Source organism: Penicillium argentinense (genome assembly GCF_028826775.1).
Source record: "Penicillium argentinense strain IBT 30761 chromosome Unknown utg000005l_segment0_segment0, whole genome shotgun sequence".
Classification (NCBI taxonomy): Eukaryota; Fungi; Ascomycota; class Eurotiomycetes; order Eurotiales; family Aspergillaceae; genus Penicillium; species Penicillium argentinense.
The window spans coordinates 1,785,527-1,804,329 of record NW_026622664.1 but is presented as its reverse complement, the minus strand read 5'-3'; the positions used below and the strand labels follow the sequence as shown (position 1 = coordinate 1,804,329).

The window sequence follows — 18,803 nt, the reverse complement described above, 5'->3', positions numbered from 1 at the left end:
TCTAAAAGCGATCTGCTTGTGAGATCATCTTATATTCCGCGAATACTCATGAGGAAAATTTTGATTTAATGATTCGATTCAAAACTATAAGAAAAAATTTGAAAGAGAAAGATCAACGTCAACAAGTGAATTGTAAAATCAACCTTCGAAAAGCAAAACAGTGTTTATATATTCTGACTTATCCCACGCATAGTTAAGTAGTTGTTAGTTAGTTAATTATCCTTTAGTAAGCTAGTGATGCCTTCCTGCTGCTTTATAGTTATAGAGAGAAATATAACTTAGGGTTATAGAATTTGTGCTTCGCTGTAGTGATGAATAATAGTCCTGGGGCTGAACTAATCCAGAACATAGAGGCAGAAGCAAGGATGAAAACTAGTTCTTATACGTCGGTCAAGTAAAGTACGTATTACTACTGTAGAGTAGAGCAAGGCATCAGAGAGTGAGTTAACAGCAGGCTCATTTCTTATGCAGAATAGCAGATCATGGTGGACAGACGATGAGCTCGAAAGTAAGCACTAGAGAGTAGAAGCATGATGACACACGTTAAATTCTTTGCCCGGGCTCCTAGGAACGGCCGTAGGCAGCAACTCGCTTATCTTTGGAGGAAGCGAAACAGAGAAAGAAAGGCTGAGGCGAGCGATCAGTGTGCTCCGGGAGCGCTCAGGTTCGCTCAGGATTTCTCAGGATTTCTCAGGGAGCAGCTCAGGGCGGCAGGGGGACTAAATCAGGCTGAGCTACGGGAGCAGATCGCTTCCCGAGGCGGCAATTTTACCGCCATCTTTTCTACATTAAAAAATACTCAATTTTTCCCAGTTCCATTACGAGGGAGATAAGCGAATGTCTAATGTGACCTCCACGGGTGGGATCGCATCGACGTCACATGACCTCGCCCGCTATTGACGCCTTTCCCAATTCTTCAACAACACCGATCCACTCCCCACTAAAGTCCTCGCAATGGATGCAGCAGAGGACAGAGATATCAAGCTCCAGCGGGCATCTAACGACCTAGTCACGGAGTTCTCGACCAAGCTCCCGTCGCTGCTGTGGAGGTCTCAAACTGGAGCCCCTCACCGCACCTCGCGCAAGTGGACATCGGAATTCAAGGCAGAGAAGCTCGTGAGCCTTGTAAGTCCGATATAAAATACATATCGTCGCCCAATATGAAGTTTTCTGGTAGCTAACCTTTTGATACAGCTCGAACCTTTTCAAGAATGGCCTCAGTTGTTAGACCCGCATCTGCATAAGCTATTGCCCCCCTTAGTGGATGCATTTCTGGCATACCTGATCAACCACCGCGGCCATTATTGCTCCCAAGTAGCAAAAAACACACGTGGTGCTTCACTGTATCCGCTTCCTCGCGCTATATGCAGATTACTTTACACTTTCTGTAAGGTTCGTGGCGTCAAAGTGATCAGTCGGTTTCTTAACAATGAGCCAAAATATCTTGAGTCTATGCTTCGGGCTTTCATTGAGTGGGATGAGTCGCGCGCTTCGAACTCCATCGAAGACCTACCTGAATGCGAGCTACAGAGCATGAAATGGGAAGAGCGCTACGTGATGCTTGTTTGGTTATCACATTTGCTTCTCGCGCCGTTCGACCTCTCCTCGTTATCATCTGATGATGTTCCCATTCCGTACGATAATTTGCAACAATTGGGCGACTTCAACACAAAAACCCCAGCAGCTGCGAAATCGCTTCTGTCATTGGCGCTGCATTACATCAATGCCCCTGGGAAAGAGCGTGAAGCTGCAACAGCCCTTCTGGCACGGCTTGTCCTACGTGGGGATATGCAGACATTGGGACTCCTCAAAGACCTTCAAAATTGGGCCTTCGCTACCATTCTCCCCTCAGAGGACGTCGACTCACCTTTTGTTTACTCCTGTATCGGTGTTCTGTCTTTCATTGCTCGCTTGGCTGGCTCGGGCCAAGTCGAAGATCTCGCTCCCATATTGAGGAGCATCTTTGAAAAAGACATCCAGAATCTATCAAGGGCAGTCGAGAATATCCAACACCATAGCGTCTTCTGCATTAGCCAAAAAGACCGTTGTCAAGATCCTCCGCAACGTTACCGTCATGGCATTATCTTTGAGCGAAAGAGGAGACACCAGGATCACAGGTGATCAGCTATCATCCATTTTGGAAGATTCAATTGACCACTTCCTCGTCGTTCTAGCAGACAAGGATACACCTGTGCGTTTTGCCGCAAGCAAGGCTCTGAGTGTAATAACCCTGAAATTGGAGCCTGAGATGGGCGCCGAAGTCATCGAAGCAGTAATAGACTCTTTGAGAGAGAACATTCTTTATGAAAAAGAAGATGGGTCTTTGGTAACTCCGTTTGAAGCAAGGAAAATCGGCTCTCACACGCTGAGACGTAACCTGGGTGCAGTGGATGCTCAGCGGTGGCAGGGACTAATGCTCACACTCTCACATTTGCTTTTTCGACGTGCGCCTCCTGTTGACCAACTTCCCGAAATTCTTCAATCTCTTGTGTCGGGTCTTGGATTCGAGCAGAGGACAGCCACTGGCAGCTCCATGGGAACTGGGGTTCGTGATGCCGCCTGCTTCGGTGTTTGGGCATTGTCTCGGAAATACACCACATCGGAACTGCAAGCATTGCCCCGACAAGTTGTCCCTTCGCTATCCGGAACAAGCGATGTGGATGTCTTGCAAAAATTGGCCGTTGAGCTCGTTTGCTCGGCTTGTGTAGATCCCTCTGGAAATATCCGACGAGGTGCCTCCGCGGCACTGCAAGAGTTGATCGGCCGTCACCCGAACACCATCACCGAAGGTATTGCTTTAGTGCAGGTAGTTGACTACCACGCTGTTGCACGCAGATCTCGCGCTATGGTCGATGTTTCCAAGGCCACCGCTTCACTGGAGTCCATGTACTGGAGCCCCCTTCTCGACGCTTTGCTGCAGTGGCGAGGCATTGGATCTCCGGATGCCGAATCTAGGAGACAAGCAGCGAGATCCATTGGGTCGCTGAGTGTCCAACAGAGATACAAGACATTGAGCATGGTAATCGGAAGGCTGTTGCAGAAGCTGCCACGTATTCCCCGGAGCGACGTAGAGACACGACACGGGTGTTTCTTGTCAATGGCTGCAACCGTGGAAGCCTTCACCAACACATGGGAGCTTGATGCAGAATCAAGCGATACGTCTGAAGGAAATAATGTTTCTTCCCAAGTAACTAAACTGTGGGAGGTTTTCGAGTCCTCGCTGGGTCCTACTGATGGGGACCTGACTCAACAAACCTCTCGCCCGGAGCTGACCGCGGAAGCCTCTGCTTGCTTGATTGATTCTCTTGCTCGCGCTACCATTTCTACTTCACTTCCTCGACCCTCCGGCGATCTACTTGATCGAGTTCTTCGGATTCTCTCACTTTGCGTCTCCCGGGGTGATGATGTTTCTATAGAGACTTCCTCGGGAGCACTATCCACATTGTTCCCACTATTGACAGCGCAAAAACAGGACATCACAATTCAATCATGGTTCTCCCACTTGCACGCTGCATCAAAACTACCCAGTGGCCGTGGCCAGATTTTAGCCCTTGGTGCTGTTTTCGAACAAGTAGAAGAGACGAGCGATCTACGAGGGGACATCATCACCGAGTTGATTCGCTATGCAGGAAATGAAGAGCTCATTGAAAAGCGAGTTGCTGCTGTGAGATGTTTGGCCACTAAAATCTTGCCACATACAGGTAACTCGCACCTCCCCAAATACCTGTGGACAGGACAACCTAAAGTAATTTTGACTGATGATGTATCAGTGGTTTCGACGAAAATTGCAACCAATCTGCTCGATTATCTCAATGATTACACTACTGACCGACGAGGCGATATCGGCTCGCTAGTTCGAGTAGAAGCGATCCAGGCGGCCGAAATCATTCTGAAAGGGGAATCGGGTGTGACATCGCGTTCGCCCATGATACAAGACCTACTTCGCTGTCTCGTCCGGCTTGCGTCTGAAAAGCTCGACAAAGTCCGACTGCAGGCATGGCGTTGCCTGCAAAGCTGTTGGGAATACTCTGATCTGCCTCCCCTCCAAAGGTAATCGACTCTCATAGAAGCCCACTATATCAATCCGTACTGACTCAAGCAGAAAATACGAGCATTTTAGCCAAGTATCTTCTCAAGATTATTTTGCTCAACTACTTACTCTGTATCCTATTGACTGGCTGCGTCTGCCTTTGTTCAAGGGACTAGCTACGTCTGCGGTTGCAGGATCTGAGGGACTTGTTCGGGCAGCAAGATCAGCTTTGATTCAATTTTTAAATTCTCACGAGCCCAATCAACGCCAAACAATCTTGGTTACCCTTCTGCAGGACCTTTCCGCCGCTCTGGGTGAAACTCTTCAAGATGATCGCTACGCGGTTCCTATAGTGGATTTCTGTGCATTTCTGATAGACAGTTTTGCGACTTCCAGTCTGGAACAACAAGACCCTGTATTCAGAAAGGTCTTCGTGCTTGTCCAGAAGTCACACTTCCGCTCATCGAATATCGCCCGTTTGGAAGCGGCCATCAAAGCTTATGCGGCGCTATCGAGGCTCGAAGCCCTGCGAACAGATGTCCTCAAAAAGCTATCGGGGCTACTGCTACACCCTTTTCCAAGGGTAAGTTAATTGCTCCACACTGATACGAAACCTCACTAACGGACTATTTGTTCTTTAGGTTCGGTTGAGTGCTGCAGATCGTCTATTTGTTGTCACTAATTCTGAAACAGTGAAGTATGAGAACTGGTCTGACCAGCCAAAGCAATTGAAAGAGAAAGTAGAAGATCTCAGGGTGGTCCTGTTGCCGGTGAGCTAAACACAAGGAAAAGGCTAAATTTCGATTACGCGATGTGAATTAAAGAATCAATAAAAATTTTTCAATCCTTCCAAGTATTGAATTTTGTGACCTTTCAGAGCAGAGCAGAGACGAGAGGACGAGAAAAGGGTGCAGCAGGAAAAAAAATGATTAATTGCATCATCCGTGAATCGAACACGGGCCTCGTCGATGGCAACGACGAATTCTACCACTAGACCAATGATGCCAATGAATGGAAATTATTGTCCGCTTTGTCATCATGTACTACGTATGTAATCAGCAACCCGCAATTCACTGAGGAAGCGTTGAGGTACCCGTTTATCTTCTTTATCGCCATCGCCGCAGACGATCCGAGCTTCACCCACTCCTCTCAGCTTCCGCGCGATCAGCTTTCCGTGCTCATCTTGTCGCAACCATGGCGACCGAGGACCCCAAGGAAGCTGGCATCACGCCTAACTGCACGTAAGTGCCGAAGCATCATCTCTCTTGTCTGTGTATCCGCTAACCTGCCTTCTCAGTGTCTACGTACGCACACCCAGTCCCACATCTGGTCTCCGACCCCCGTGTTCGCCGCCGAAGATCAACTAACATATTCGGGAATCTAGATTCGGAACTTGCGGGAGCGCGTTAACTTCGGCAAGATGCAGGAGCAACTGCGAGAGATTTTCGAGGACTATGGCCAAGTGACCGAGATCATCCTGAAGCGTAGCCTGAAGCGCAGGGGCCAGGCTTTTATCGTTTTCGACAGCGTCGAGGCGGCGGCCAACGCCATCGAGGAAATCAACGGATTCGAGCTCTTTGGCAAGCCCATGGTTCTGGCCTATGCGCAAACGCGAAGTGATGCGACGGTCTTGCGCGAGGATGGTCCGGAGGCGCTGCAGGCCCACAAGGAGGAGCGTCTGGCAAAGAAGGGTAAGTTAAACAGCACCGATCCAATCCTATGCGCCTCATGCGCTTTATCTATTCTTGTCGAGGGAATCTGGGTGCTGATGTAGATAACAAGAGCTCCGCCAAGCTCAAGAGGCCCAGGAAGCAGCGAACAAGAAGCGCCCCGCTCCCGACGCCGACGACTCTGCACGCCCCAGCAAACTGATCAAGGGCGCTGGCCTCAAGTCTACCGCTCCTTCTCAGGATATGACCCTGGTCGGCGAGTATGCCGAGCCAAACACAACCCTTTTCCTGCAGCGACTGCCACCCGGCGTCAACGAAGAGGTCCTGATGGCGGTGTATGAGCGTTTCGAGGGATTCAAGGAAGTCAGACATTTTGAAGCATATCCAGACATCGGTTTCGTCGAGTTTGCGACTCTGGCTAGTGCCATCAGCGCCAAGGAAGCCACGGACAATACGCCCATTGGACCCGAGGGCAAGCTGATGCGCGTTACTTACCAGAACAAAGGGAACGCGAATGACAATTGAACCGTATGTCATAAGCAGTACATGCTACCGGACCCGCGCTACTAAGTGGCGTCAGTGATCGCTTCAGACATTCGTGTTCAAAAGATCTTGATATAATTTTTTTCTGGCGTTCAGGGAGTCTGTCGATCAATTTTCTGTCTTTGAATTACGAGCCTTACTTAGGTCACATTTTCAGCTCAATTCAATCCTACATGCAGGGCTCGTAACCATTTGTCCATGTCCAATGTCCATGTCCAATCGAGTCAAACTTGAATATATTTCCCGAAGTAAAGCCAAATAGCTAAAAGGCACACAAATAAGAACATAAATTGGTAACCCAAAGAATTGATACAGATATGACCCATATGGCAATGAGGTTGAACCGCACGAACCGTCCAAAGCAAAGGCGAGGCAGATGAGATTGATGAAGATGTCTTAAAAGATAACATCATTGTCTTCCTGCTCGCCCAAGACATCAGTAGCTTCTGGCTCATTATTCGTGACCGTCGACGTGTCAGCAGTGCCGTTTTGTGCTTCTTTCTCGGCGGCCTTTTGCCGTGCGGCAAGAATTTCAGCATCTGCAGCTGCATTATCTCTCTGCTTCTTGTTCGAAACTTTCTTGAGGCGGTAGAATTCTTCTCGATCGAGTTCATCAAGTTCGGAATTGATGTCTAGTTAGATGTTAGTGTGATGCGTGCGATAAAGACGGCGAGGGACACTCACATTTGATTGTATTTTCCGTCCGAGGAATAATAACATGCTCACTACATAGCGGTTAGCTGGTGCATTTGGGGTTTTATCGACATTGTCGACATTGTAGTGCAATGAATGGCTTACATCGCGTTCACTGCGTTGTGTATAAGTTAGTCTCATCCTGGTGGCTAAATGCGTTTTGGAAAGGCATACCTCGACGGTTGACGACCTTGATAACCTCATCCAAGATCAAGAAAGCAGTCTGCAAGTGTCAGTAGAGTGCATGTTCAGATGTTCATATCCCAGTATGTACCTGCAGACTGGCCAACTCCACCAAAGTCTCCACGGCTCGTGCGTATGTTTCCCGACAGCGTTGGATCTGCTGACCACCCTTTCCAAGACCAGTCAACCCAAAGTCGTTAACGCCTTCCTCCGTATAGCTCTCGAACTGAGGAAGGAAGACACCGGAGACGTTCTCTTGCTTGGCTCGTACGCGGAAACGAGCTTGCTTGGCTGACTCCTGGATCTGATAGCCAATGTCACCACCGACGGCGTAGCTAACTTCGGCCAGGGAGAATGCCGCAATTTGCATCACTCGTCCCATCTTTTGCTTGGCTTCATCGATGCGCCGTGTGATTTCTATTCGGAGCCTATCATTAGCAGTCGTGGAGTGCGGGGGAACATCGAGTGGTCAATATGCCGTACCTCGGAAACGCCTATTTGAGATCGCACCAGTTAGCCATGGACATGAGAACACTTGGAAAAATGCACCTACTTTGTTAGGGCTTCACTCTTTCGTTTCAACAAGCTGTGGCCTACTTCCGCCCCCTTCAGCTTCGCTTTCATCAACCCCAGCGACTGGCGAGTCGGGAAGACTGGCTCTCGGCCCTAGAAACAGCTCATTAGTTGATGCACAAGACACTTGGAGCCACAAGACATACCACGGCACCCGACATAACGGCAGCTTTGAATTCCCGGCGTAAACGATCGACTCAGTTCCCATGCGGCCACGCATTGATATGACCCCGATAAAGCCCCACCGCCTACTCTATGCGGTGACATACACGTGACCAATATATGACCTCGCCGTTTCATCCTTCACTGGCGACGCGCCGACCTGCGATTCCCCGCCCCGCGCCATCCTCTCATGCTGACTTGTTGCTGTGCGAACTGATCCCGCTCAAATCGAGTGGCGCAATGCCAGGGACACTCTTGCCCCCGAGATCAAGCCGGCAGCACGCACAGATGGATCGAACATCTGCGTCCCGGCCGGACTTTTACCTGATCGTATGCACCCATTGAACTGCCTTGAAGCGAGGACGATGCTAATATACACTTAAGCAGAATGATCAAGACACGGTCTACGAACAAGATTTGCTACGCAATGCCGGTAGCACAGGTAGTGTCAAGCCATGGCTTGCCTACATCGAATTCAAGATGCAACACGGTACGCTCTATGAGCAAGCCTTTGTACGTCGATCAACATATCTCGAATCAACGAATAACTTGAGAATCACCACTAATATATCTCATCCAGGTTCTCGAGCGTGCCTGCAGACAGCTGCCCCGATCCCACAAACTATGGAAGATGGTGAGATTTCATTGCTCCTCAAATGCACGGCGCAAGTTACATTGTGATATGACTAACTGCTTGCCGCAACAGTACCTCGAGTTCCGAACGAAACATCTCAAGGGCCGGGACCAAACGGTTTACCGAGCTGAATTTCAGAAAGTGAACGCCCTGTTCGAACGAGCCTTGATTCTCCTGAATAAGATGCCTCGGGTCTGGGAGATGTACCTCTCCTTCCTTCTCTTGCAGCCCTCAGTGACCCAAACCAGACGAGTATTCGATCGTGCCTTGCGCGCGCTCCCGGTGACCCAACACAACCGCATTTGGAAGCTCTACAAGAGCTTTGCGCGATCGGCATCTGGACAAACGACCGTGAAGACCTGGGCTCGATACATGAAGATCCATCCGGAGAATGCGGAAGAGTACATCGAGCTCCTGATCAAGATGGGTCAATACACGGAGGCTGTGAAGGTCTTTATGGATATTCTCAATAACCCTCGGTTCCAATCCAAGAACGGCAAGAGCAATTTCCAGTTATGGACAGCAATGGTCGATCTGTTAGTTTCGAAAGCCAAGAAGATCGAAACTGGACCGAAAAATGGAATTGATGTGGATGCCATTCTTCGAAGTGGCATTGATAGATTCGCTGACCAGCGTGGGAAGCTTTGGGCTGGCCTGGCCACCTACTGGATTACCAAGGGGAATTTTGAGAAGGCGAGAGATGTCTTTGAGGAGGGAATCACGACTGTCATGACTGTACGTGATTTTACTCTGGTCTTCGATTCGTATGCGGAATTTGAAGAGTCCCTTGTTGGAAGCTTGATGGAAGCGGCAGCCGTGCGCTCTGAGAAAGGCAAACATGACGAAGAGGCGGATTTCGATCTAGACCTTCGCATGATTCGCTTTGAGCAGTTGATGGACCGACGTTCCTTCCTAATGAACGATGTTATGTTGCGTCAGGACCCTCACAACGTCATTGAATGGGAAAAGCGCGTGGGACTCTGGGGCACCAATAAACAAGAGGTGGTTAACACCTACACGGCTGCCATTGCCACAATCAACCCAAAGAAGGCTAATGGGAAGCTATCGGATCTTTGGGTTAACTACGCCAAGTTCTACGAAAACGAACAGGACCTCGACACGGCACGGGTCATTTTTGAGAGGGCCGTCAAGGTCCCTTTCAAAGCCGTGGCAGAGCTTGCGGAGACGTGGTGTGAATGGGCCGAGATGGAACTTCGCAGCGAGCACTTTGATCGCGCGGTTGATATCATGGCCAAGGCGACACAAGCACCTAAGAAGTCTATGGTCGACTATTTCGATGAAAACTTGTCGCCGCAGCAGCGCATACATAAGAGCTGGAAGTTGTGGAGCTTCTATGTCGATCTCGTTGAAAGTGTGTCGTCCCTGGAGGAAACGAGAAAGGTTTACGAACGAATTTTCGAACTCCGAATCGCGACGCCTCAAACCGTGGTCAACTATGCAAACCTCCTGGAAGAAAGAAAGTATTTCGAAGATTCTTTCAAGATTTACGAGCGTGGCTTGGATCTCTTCAGTTATCCAGTTGCCTTTGAGCTGTGGAACTTGTACTTGACCAAGGCGGTTGATCGCAAGATCGGAATTGAGAGACTCCGCGATCTTTTTGAGCAAGCCTTGGATGAATGCCCGCCAAAGTTTGCTAAGCCTCTGTACCTGATGTATGGTAACCTCGAAGAAGAGCGGGGGCTGGCGCGTCACGCCATGCGCATCTACGAGCGTGCCACGCGGGCTGTATCCGATGAGGACCGATTCGAGATGTTCGAGTTCTACATCACCAAATCCGCCTCCAACTTCGGTCTCACCTCCACACGGGCCATCTATGAGCGGGCAATTTCAGCCTTGCCCGATCAGGAAGCCAAGGAGATGTGTCTTAAGTTTGCTGAAATGGAGCGACGTCTGGGTGAAATTGACCGTGCCCGTGCGATTTATGGCCACGCCTCGCAGTTCTGTGATCCGCGCACGAACGCTTCCTTCTGGCAGAAGTGGGAGTCCTTTGAGGTGCAGCACGGCAACGAAGATACTTTCAAGGAGATGCTTCGCGTCAAACGGAGCGTCCAGGCTCAATACAAGTACGTTCGATCCCTTTCACTGATACGCCCGCAGTTACTTACTGACCATTCCGCAGTACCGACGTCAACTTTATTGCCTCCCAGGCCATTGCTCGGAGCCAACAACAAACGCAGAACGGCGAGGATGGTGTCGATCAGGCCGATCAGGCCGATGCAATGGCAGCGATTGAGCGCCAGGCCCGTGCTCCGGTGGGCTTTGTTGCTGCGAGCAGCGGCCCCCAGGGAGGGAACATTCCCCCGGCTGGCGAAGCTGCATCAGCAACGGCCAATCCCAATGCCATTGACCTTGACGATGATATGGATGCTGAGTAGGGGAACCATCCACACCCCTTCTCCACTGCGCTTAGCAGAAGGCTGTCTAGCCATACGCACCTCAACGTTCCCTTGCTCATTTCATTCACCCAAATGTGTCTCTAGTATTTCCTGTTTTCCTTTCTCAGACAAGTACCATTGCGACGGATATCATCTTGATTTGTCTTTTTAACTTTCCATGTTCGAGTACTTCCCACGCCGCTCTGATTCTGGCTGGCTTCTCTTATGTTCAATTCGAGACAACCATTCTCGACGCTGAATCTTCTTGGCTGCGACCATCTGATTTTCTCGCTATCGTATTACCTGCGGTACATGCCGTCCCACATGAAGCATGTTCTTTGTAGTTGCATCAAGTTAGAAACACGTAATCGTGGTCTTCTTTCCCTCTCATACTTTGTCTTCGTGGCATGTTCTTCGGCGCATTTCCGCTTTTTTCACCCCTTGAGGCCTGGTACGGATTTCTTATCACATAGAGCCTCTCGTCTAAGCTTGCCGCCGGGAGACTCCATATCAAGTCATTATTGATGAAAGTTCATAGAACAGTGGCTTTTCAGCTGCTCATCCAAGGCGTCGCCCATGGCCACCTGGCGCTTGAGATTTACCTTGTTTCCTCAAGCTATCAAAACAATAATTATTTGTGTAGGGATGGGGGGGGGAGGGGCCTGTTTACATTCGACATCGACTTTGCAAACTTGCTTTTTTGGCTGTAGCACTACCAGTTAAGCCTGGAGAGGCTCTGATTGCGTTTTCCAGTACCCCGGTATCGGCTAGGTACCAGCCGAATGGTTAAGGCCAAGCACTGCCACTGCCGTAGGACTATACTTCTAGAAACAGTCAGGAATGCAACATCCTGATCAGGTGTGCTTGACATTGCCAATGCCCGCCCAACTTCCGAGCTGCCAATGGTCATCGACGAGCTTAACCATGATGATAGCTTGAAACTCGCCCAAGGTCGGAGTTAGTTCGGGTGAAGTCTTCTCAGACGCAGGGGACATGCATCCCCATGCACGCTTATATTCCCGGTAGTCGGGGAAGCTGCACCCACTTGCAGCCGGGAGGGAGGAGTGGGGACAGAAAGGACGGCCGTGGGTTACACAGAAGGGATCGCGATTCTTCAGGCTTCTACATCTCCCGCTCGATCGATTGCCTCAAGCTGCACGCTGGGCAAGGCTGGTCCGGAGATTGCTGCCCTCGCAATCTGGCATTTTGCTTGGACAACAGGCCATTGGCCTTTGCACATCCCCTGCAAAAGTGAATGAGAAGCCAGCATTTCGAAGTTGTCATGATCGTTGTACTGATTGGTAGGTCGACATTGCCCCAATGAGGATGATTTTCACGAATGTTGCAATACCCATCAAGTCAGCGAGGAGTATACGGAACATGGATCGTCTGATCATTGACGGAACTGTCCTGGATTCTGAGGTAGTTAGTACCTGAGGTACCCTGAGGTATATAAGATGCCCCCCGTCCCTAGGAGCACCGTGAAGGGAAAAGCACTCCCACTACAGTTGAACCGTTCTTGCAATCTTTCTCTCAACCTGAATTGATGAATTCCGCCATGAGAGCCAGAACCATGGCCACCATCCTCTCCACAAAGAGAGTACAGCCATCCAGGTATCTTGCCTTTCAGACGGCTCGCCGAGGAACATCGACCGCTCCATCCACCTCCTCCTATCGGCATCGGCTCTGCGAAGGAACCCCAGAGATAAAGAAACTTGACCTCACCTTACGGCACCAGCGGCCATGCGAGGCGAGATCCTCCTGACGGGGATGCTGGCCGGACCCCAGAGAATTACCGTGCCACCCCACGTCTTCGAGGACGAAGGCAAAGCAATGGTCATAATCATGCACCTTGTTGGAGATATCTGCAACTATTTGGGTATCGTACATGGCGATATGCTGGCCATATTACGAGACGAGTGCTTGACGCGGTGCTGCTGCTCAGCCTTTGGCCAAAAAAGTCGGCGTAACGGCAAATCTCAGCATTCATTATCGAAGCCCTGCAAAATCAAATTGATATTTCTTGTTGACGGCATATGTGATGCAGCATGGCTTGGGTGGAAGGCCGCATGGAGACATTGCCGGTTGGTGGAGAGGAAGTAACGCCGGTCGCAGAGGCAAAAGATTCTCTTTTTGGAGTCCAGGCCACAGCAGGCTGCCGTAAGTTCTACAATATGACGCGTCATTTCACAGTTCCTGGCTATCAGTTGATGCTTTTTAGATTTTGAGCGGTCCGTACAAGAGAGCATAGAATGGGCTCAGTGATAGACACTGAGTACGACCATGACGAGATGAATTTCTTTTTACAGTAACGATACTATTGGCAGTGGTTTTCCGTTCGTTCGCTGGTTCTCTTTATCTAGCAGCTTACCTCTACGGCGCAATCATAGAATTTGGAAATTTCCATGACCCTCCAACTTTTGTAGACGAAGCCTATCTGTGCTCCATTCATTGATTACTTAGGAGCGTCCGAAGCAGATTAAAGTCAGTGGGCTCGTCCTGTGGCGATAGAATTACCATGCTCAGGTGCTATACTTGAATCAATATTTTGTATTGTGACACGGCGTCGGCATTAACATCACACACACCTATCTACATGAGGTCCGACATCGTGAAAATTGTAAAATAAATCAATGAGACTCCTTCCAAAATCTGCATCCCGATCGCTGTTCTATCTGTAGATGCAAAAGAGCAAGGGGGTAAATAAGGAGCATAGATACACCCCCAAGGTTCAACTATAGTCCTTAGGACGAGGTGCAATCATCGTCAGAAGGTGGGGCCTTCTCGGAGCGTTCACCCTCTTGGACAACTTCACCGGCTTCGTTCGACGCGGGAGCCGCCTCCTCACCTTTCTTTCCAGCCTCACTGCTTGGCTGAGGTGGAGATGAGATAACAGAGCTTGGCTGAGACTTCTCTGGCGCCTTGCCTGCGTCTGGGAAGATCTCAGAGAAGAGATCGGGCAGGAAACGACCCAGACGCTTGCGAGTCTCGTTCCACATTTCCTCTTTGCTCGGATCTTGAGACGGTGAAACAAGATAGCCTCCGTCGGCCATCACAAGGAGAATGTTTTTCAGGCTTTCGGGAATCGCTTCCTCCAAGCTTTCTGTTTGACCGCTATTCATCATCCGATCGAGGATATCCAGGATTCGCAACCAGAGAGGAAGCATGCCTTCTTTGTTTGGCAATTGGTCGAGGAAGCGCAAGAAAATCTTGCATACCAAAGTGGCCGCTTGGACCCGAGTCTCGGCCATTCCAATGGGATCAGAGTGATAGACCTCGGGTTTGAGAAGATGCAAGACCAGCGGGAAAAGAACCTCGTCAAAAATACTTGTCCACTCCTTGTCATCGCTGGAGATCAACTCGGCCGACAAAAGAGCGCGTTGCAATGTGGACACGGCATTGTGGCGAATGTCGCGACAAGGGTTGGTGCATTGACTTCTCAGAGACTGAAAGATAGGAGACCAATATGCCGCCCAGGCTAAAAGAAACAAATTAGGAAAATGTGGGCCAGGCGTTGCCAGGGATCGGAGTGGCTTACCCTCGCGCGCTTCCAGGTGAGACTGTTTGATGAGCGTAGGGACCCGCCCAGTTAGATGATAAATCAGGCCAATGGCTTTGGTGCCGCGTTTTACGACTTGGTTCTCACTGGCACTTGCCGAGGATTAGCTTCTAAATCTTTGATGAAAAGACAGGGCGCACTTACCTAGATTTGGGCTGCTTGATACCCTTGATCCGCCGTCCCTGGGCATCTCTCTGTCGCTCGTCCAGAGAGCCTACGTGTCCTGCACTAACAAAGTCATTCGCCAGGCTGACAGTAGACTCGTAATTGTCCGCTGTGACGATATCCGGCATTGAGTCAATAATGCTCCGAAGCAATTCAAACACCATAGGACCGGCCTCTTCATGCTGGTGCAATCTTTGCAAGATTGACCAGAAATCGGGTGAGATAGTAATTTCGTTCCTCAGGCGTCCGGGGTGCGCAATGCACCTCGAGAGTCCCTTGACAGTTGATACAGCCACAATGTCCAATATATCCTGATCGTACCCGGAAATGGCGTGAAGAACAACAGGAACTCGCAAGAAGTGTTGGTCCTGTATAGGCCATTAGCTTGATGAAGATTTATGAGAAATGACGGGAGCAAGGCAGCTTACATGACTCAGACGTAGTAGATTGAGCAGGTACGAAACGATTCGGGACACAGTTAGTGGGTGCAGATTCTTCGCGTCGCGAATCAGGTTCTGAAGAGTAGTCGCTAGTGTTTCGCCGAGAGATTCGAGAGTTTTCTCATCACGAAGGGTAAGAATAGTCGCCAGCTCTAGCACGAATATCATCGAAGGATCATACTTGGGTTGATTTGGATCAACCCGGCTATTTGAATTTCTTATCACGGGACTTGGTCGCTCCGGCTTCACCACAATCACAGCAGGCGCGTTATCTTCGGGAAGCTGAGACAACAATGCCTCCACGAGCGTTTGCAGTGAAGGAATGGGAAGTGATCTTGGAAACGATTAGCATAATAAACGAGTCATGGCAGGTAGTCAATTCTTACTTGATATTGATCAGGATTTCGGGAATCGAGCAGGAAGTTACGCAATCCACTGTGCATAGAGTATTGTCCAGCTCTTCATCAGAGGGCTCGGGTGGATCATCGGCAGCATAGCTTGAGAGGTAGGATGTAAACGCAGACAATAAGCCGCTGTCGTTTCCTCGCCCGTCCCGATCGACGACCTGTGACGGCGGTTGCAGAGGAATGGGAGAAACTTCCAGCTCAGCTGTGAGCTGGGAGTCAAATGGTGGAATGAGAGAATTTATGAACAAATTGCTGAGAATGCGAGTAACATGCTCCCAGCCTTGTTTGGGAGTAGACTCGTTGCCCAGCAGGACTCGGAAGAGGACAACAGTCGCCAATTGCGCGCGGAAATCTCTTCCAAACTTAACAGCCAACTCGCTCACCATGACGCTCTTTTGACCAGCTTGTACTTCGGTATTGAGTGCGGTGCTTGGCGGCTTGCTGGTTGCCAAGGTACTGATAGATGACAGCGAGGAGATGATGCGGTCAAAGGCCTCTGTCAACCCGTAACGAGCTGCAATCTGGGCACATTGGTCAAAACCATTCACAACTCGGGAATAGACAGCATCATCGGAAGCGGACATAAAAACATAGGACAGAGTAGCGACAACAGGACGCCAAGTCGCTTCGAACATCTCCGCGTCGTAGACGTTGGTCTCGCCCACTACCATCTCGCCGGCGCCAGCGGACTTCAAAAGCATCTCTTTCCAGGCATAATCGAACGCATGCTTGTTTTCATGTTCATCGGGGAGAATGATCTCGTTTGTTTTGATCGAATCATAAATCTCCTGGAGAAATTCTTCTGTGAAATCACCGCCTCCATTAACTCCTCGCAAGTTCCTAGCAAAAGCAGGGAATGACATGCGATTTTGAGACTTAACATTAGGGTTGTAGAGCTCGGTGTTCAGCATGATAATTGCATATGTCAAGATGTAGAGAGCGTCCTTGTCAGCAACACCCTCTGGTTTTGCCTTCTCGGTGTAGTGTTCCGAAAAGGTTGTCACGATCCTTTCAATTAAGGGTGATTCACCCGGCAAACGGAATGAGCTGAGCAACTCTCGAAGGGCTTCAACCACATTTCTCCCTGAGAAGTCCAAGAGATCCACAAAGGCTCCAAGCAATTCCTCGTTATCACGCTTCGAAATAAATTCACCCAATACCTTCTTTGACAGGCGACCAGTCCCCTTCAGGAAGCGGGCAACCAGGACAGGGTTTTTCGAGTCTTCGATGATTCCATGTTCGGTAAGGTAGGCAATACCAGCCTTGGGGTTTTCATTGAACATTGAAGCTCCTTTGATAATAAGTTTCTTAGTTTGTCTTTGGCTTCGAAGGCGTTCCTGCGGAGGATAGTCTCCCTGCACCGGCTCATCGTCTAGACGGTCATAGATGAATTGCACGTAGCCAAGCAAGGCATCCAGGCATAAAGGTGGAACGTTCGTCGTACTCCACGTTGCGGAGTCAGGAAAGGCATTCCGAGAGAGCAGTCCAATCATATCCTCACACAGGTCTGCCCGATCAACTTCGCAGTCATAGTTGACAAAAAGCTCAACCATAAAGCTGGGGATACGTGATAGAACACCGATGCTTTCGACCATTGCCTCCCGAACTTCTGGTTTACGTGACCCACCCTCCAGTCCCAGCTTTTGTCGATCCTTGACAGGAACCGGTGTTGACCTGCCGCTGTTGGTTTGGGAAGCTGGCTGCTTCACTAGCTTCGGAACCTGAGGAACTCCTTCGTATAACGATGGGTCGATACCAGATTCTTGGGGAATCTCGACTCGGGGATGAAGACATGCCACCAGGTACGAGAGATAGAGCTCTTGCTGAAGCTTCAGTACAGGCCGACATGTCGACAGCAATGTACCAGCGACTCTCAGGGAGCTGGTGAGAATTGCCAACTGTTCTGAGCGAACCAACTGGAAGAGATAACGACAGAGATCGTCTCGAGCCAGAGCAGCCAAGCTGGGATGCCGAGCGATAGACGGTCCAGCCACTTCTAAGGCGACATCAATGATTCGAAGGGCCATGACTCTCATCGTGTCGGTATGCTGACGATTGTGAGGGTCAAGGAGATCGATCAATACCCGGAATAGCTCTCTAATAGATGGTAAAGAGTACGGCTGCACATCGCCGTTGTAGTCATCCTGGAGACTTGGGGGTGCAGCAGCAGCAGCACTCCCATTGCCCGACTGTTCTGGGGTCCCCTCTCGGCTCGAGCTGTTCCGCTCCGGAGCTGCGGTGTCTGCACTGATGGCGGACTGGTGTTGCGAGGTCACTGTATCACCATTCACTGATGGATCCATCTTTAGAGTTGATGTATCTTTTTCGGAGGTTTCGTCCGCGAATGGAGCTGGCCCTTGCGGTATTTCATCGTCTAATTGTGTCAATCGTGTGAAGATGACTTGGCACATATTCACCATGGCCATCTCTGCAGACCGCCGCAACACTTCCGATAGGCGGCCCTGACAGCACATGCTCAATCCTGTCTCCATCATCTCGCACACGCTTTCGTCGCCCAGCAATTCTCCCTCCGGACGAGAGAGCATGCCTTCCATCAACTTTAAAATCCTCAGCAGGACGATCTCATCCGCCGATGAGTCACTTGCTTCGAATCGACAGTGTGTAATTGCGGCGGACAGCAGCTGCATTGCCATCGGAAGTCGAGGCGAGTCGCGATTGATGATGTTGTAAGAGAAGAACTTGGTGATGGCAACCAAGGCGAGGGAGGTGATTGCGGCGGAGGTCGAGGAGGAGCGAACGACTTGGAGGAATGGATGAAGGAGGGCAGGCGTATCGAATGCGCGAATGTCCTTGCAGCCCTTGAGGTCACTGCGAAGGCGAGTGAAAGCCGATATCAACGGGTTGTCCTGCATGCTCTTGCCCTTCTTGCCTCGGAGACCCCATCGGTTTGCCAGAGCATGATCTTCGTCACCGCGGGTAGACTGTCCGCTCTTGCGTGGGCTCGGGGGCGCTGAGGTATCCCGTTCATAGACTCGCGAGCCTCCATTACCGCCCAGTATGGCGGAGACGGAGGAGTGCGCCCAGCGGGCATGCTTCCGCATGGAGGAAGTGACGGTGATGCATTCTGTTGTCACCAAAGCCACGGGGTCGATGGCAATTGGTAGGGGATCCGACATGGTGCTATCGAGCATCTCGAGCGCGAGATCGGCTCGTGTGTCGGGGTGGAATCGGCCTTCAAGAAACAACAGCTGCCAGCTGTCGCCGATGGGCTGCGGGCTGCCTCCTTCCAGCCTAGCGTCCTAGCCCGCTCACCGCCTTTCGTAGGTTTGTCAGGGGTCGATTCGATCCGATACGCTGTATCCGGTATCTAAGAGCTTTTATTGGTGG

At 50.3% G+C, this 18,803-nt stretch overlaps 6 protein-coding genes across 6 annotated transcripts; 4 read left to right on the top strand and 2 right to left on the bottom strand.

Moving 5' to 3' along the window:
- Positions 1–954: 954 nt before the first annotated feature.
- Positions 955–4,809, top strand: N7532_005459 (tubulin-specific chaperone D; the record flags this gene model as incomplete). The annotated part of the gene is made up of 6 exons (XM_056617953.1): positions 955–1,125; positions 1,195–1,888; positions 2,034–3,701; positions 3,771–4,050; positions 4,103–4,613; positions 4,672–4,809. 6 exons carry the CDS (start codon positions 955–957, stop codon positions 4,807–4,809), a joined length of 3,462 nt encoding a protein of 1,153 aa, XP_056474112.1.
- Positions 4,810–5,224: 415 nt separating this feature from the next.
- N7532_005458 (U1A/U2B'/SNF family RNA-binding protein) lies at positions 5,225–6,225 on the top strand (the record flags this gene model as incomplete). The annotated part of the gene is made up of 4 exons (XM_056617952.1): positions 5,225–5,271; positions 5,328–5,334; positions 5,415–5,721; positions 5,813–6,225. 4 exons carry the CDS (start codon positions 5,225–5,227, stop codon positions 6,223–6,225), a joined length of 774 nt encoding a protein of 257 aa, XP_056474111.1.
- Positions 6,226–6,639: 414 nt separating this feature from the next.
- On the bottom strand, positions 6,640–7,853 carry N7532_005457 (H(+)-transporting V1 sector ATPase subunit D; the record flags this gene model as incomplete). Its single annotated transcript, XM_056617951.1, has 8 exons — positions 6,640–6,875; positions 6,928–6,968; positions 7,042–7,051; positions 7,111–7,159; positions 7,211–7,536; positions 7,603–7,613; positions 7,673–7,785; positions 7,839–7,853. The coding sequence occupies 8 exons, from the start codon at positions 7,851–7,853 to the stop codon at positions 6,640–6,642; spliced, it is 801 nt and encodes a 266-aa protein (XP_056474110.1).
- A 121-nt stretch (positions 7,854–7,974) lies between these two features.
- N7532_005456 (mRNA splicing protein SYF1) lies at positions 7,975–10,884 on the top strand (the record flags this gene model as incomplete). The annotated part of the gene is made up of 5 exons (XM_056617950.1): positions 7,975–8,184; positions 8,242–8,367; positions 8,435–8,488; positions 8,561–10,572; positions 10,629–10,884. 5 exons carry the CDS (start codon positions 7,975–7,977, stop codon positions 10,882–10,884), a joined length of 2,658 nt encoding a protein of 885 aa, XP_056474109.1.
- A 1,743-nt stretch (positions 10,885–12,627) lies between these two features.
- N7532_005455 (uncharacterized protein) lies at positions 12,628–13,064 on the top strand (the record flags this gene model as incomplete). The annotated part of the gene is made up of 2 exons (XM_056617949.1): positions 12,628–12,815; positions 12,932–13,064. Coding segments are annotated over 2 exons (321 nt in total), but the record flags the coding sequence as incomplete, so codon positions are not given.
- A 564-nt stretch (positions 13,065–13,628) lies between these two features.
- On the bottom strand, positions 13,629–18,607 carry N7532_005454 (uncharacterized protein; the record flags this gene model as incomplete). The annotated part of the gene is made up of 5 exons (XM_056617948.1): positions 13,629–14,362; positions 14,423–14,535; positions 14,588–14,976; positions 15,037–15,382; positions 15,435–18,607. The coding sequence occupies 5 exons, from the start codon at positions 18,605–18,607 to the stop codon at positions 13,629–13,631; spliced, it is 4,755 nt and encodes a 1,584-aa protein (XP_056474107.1).
- Between the last annotated feature and the right edge of the window lie 196 nt (positions 18,608–18,803).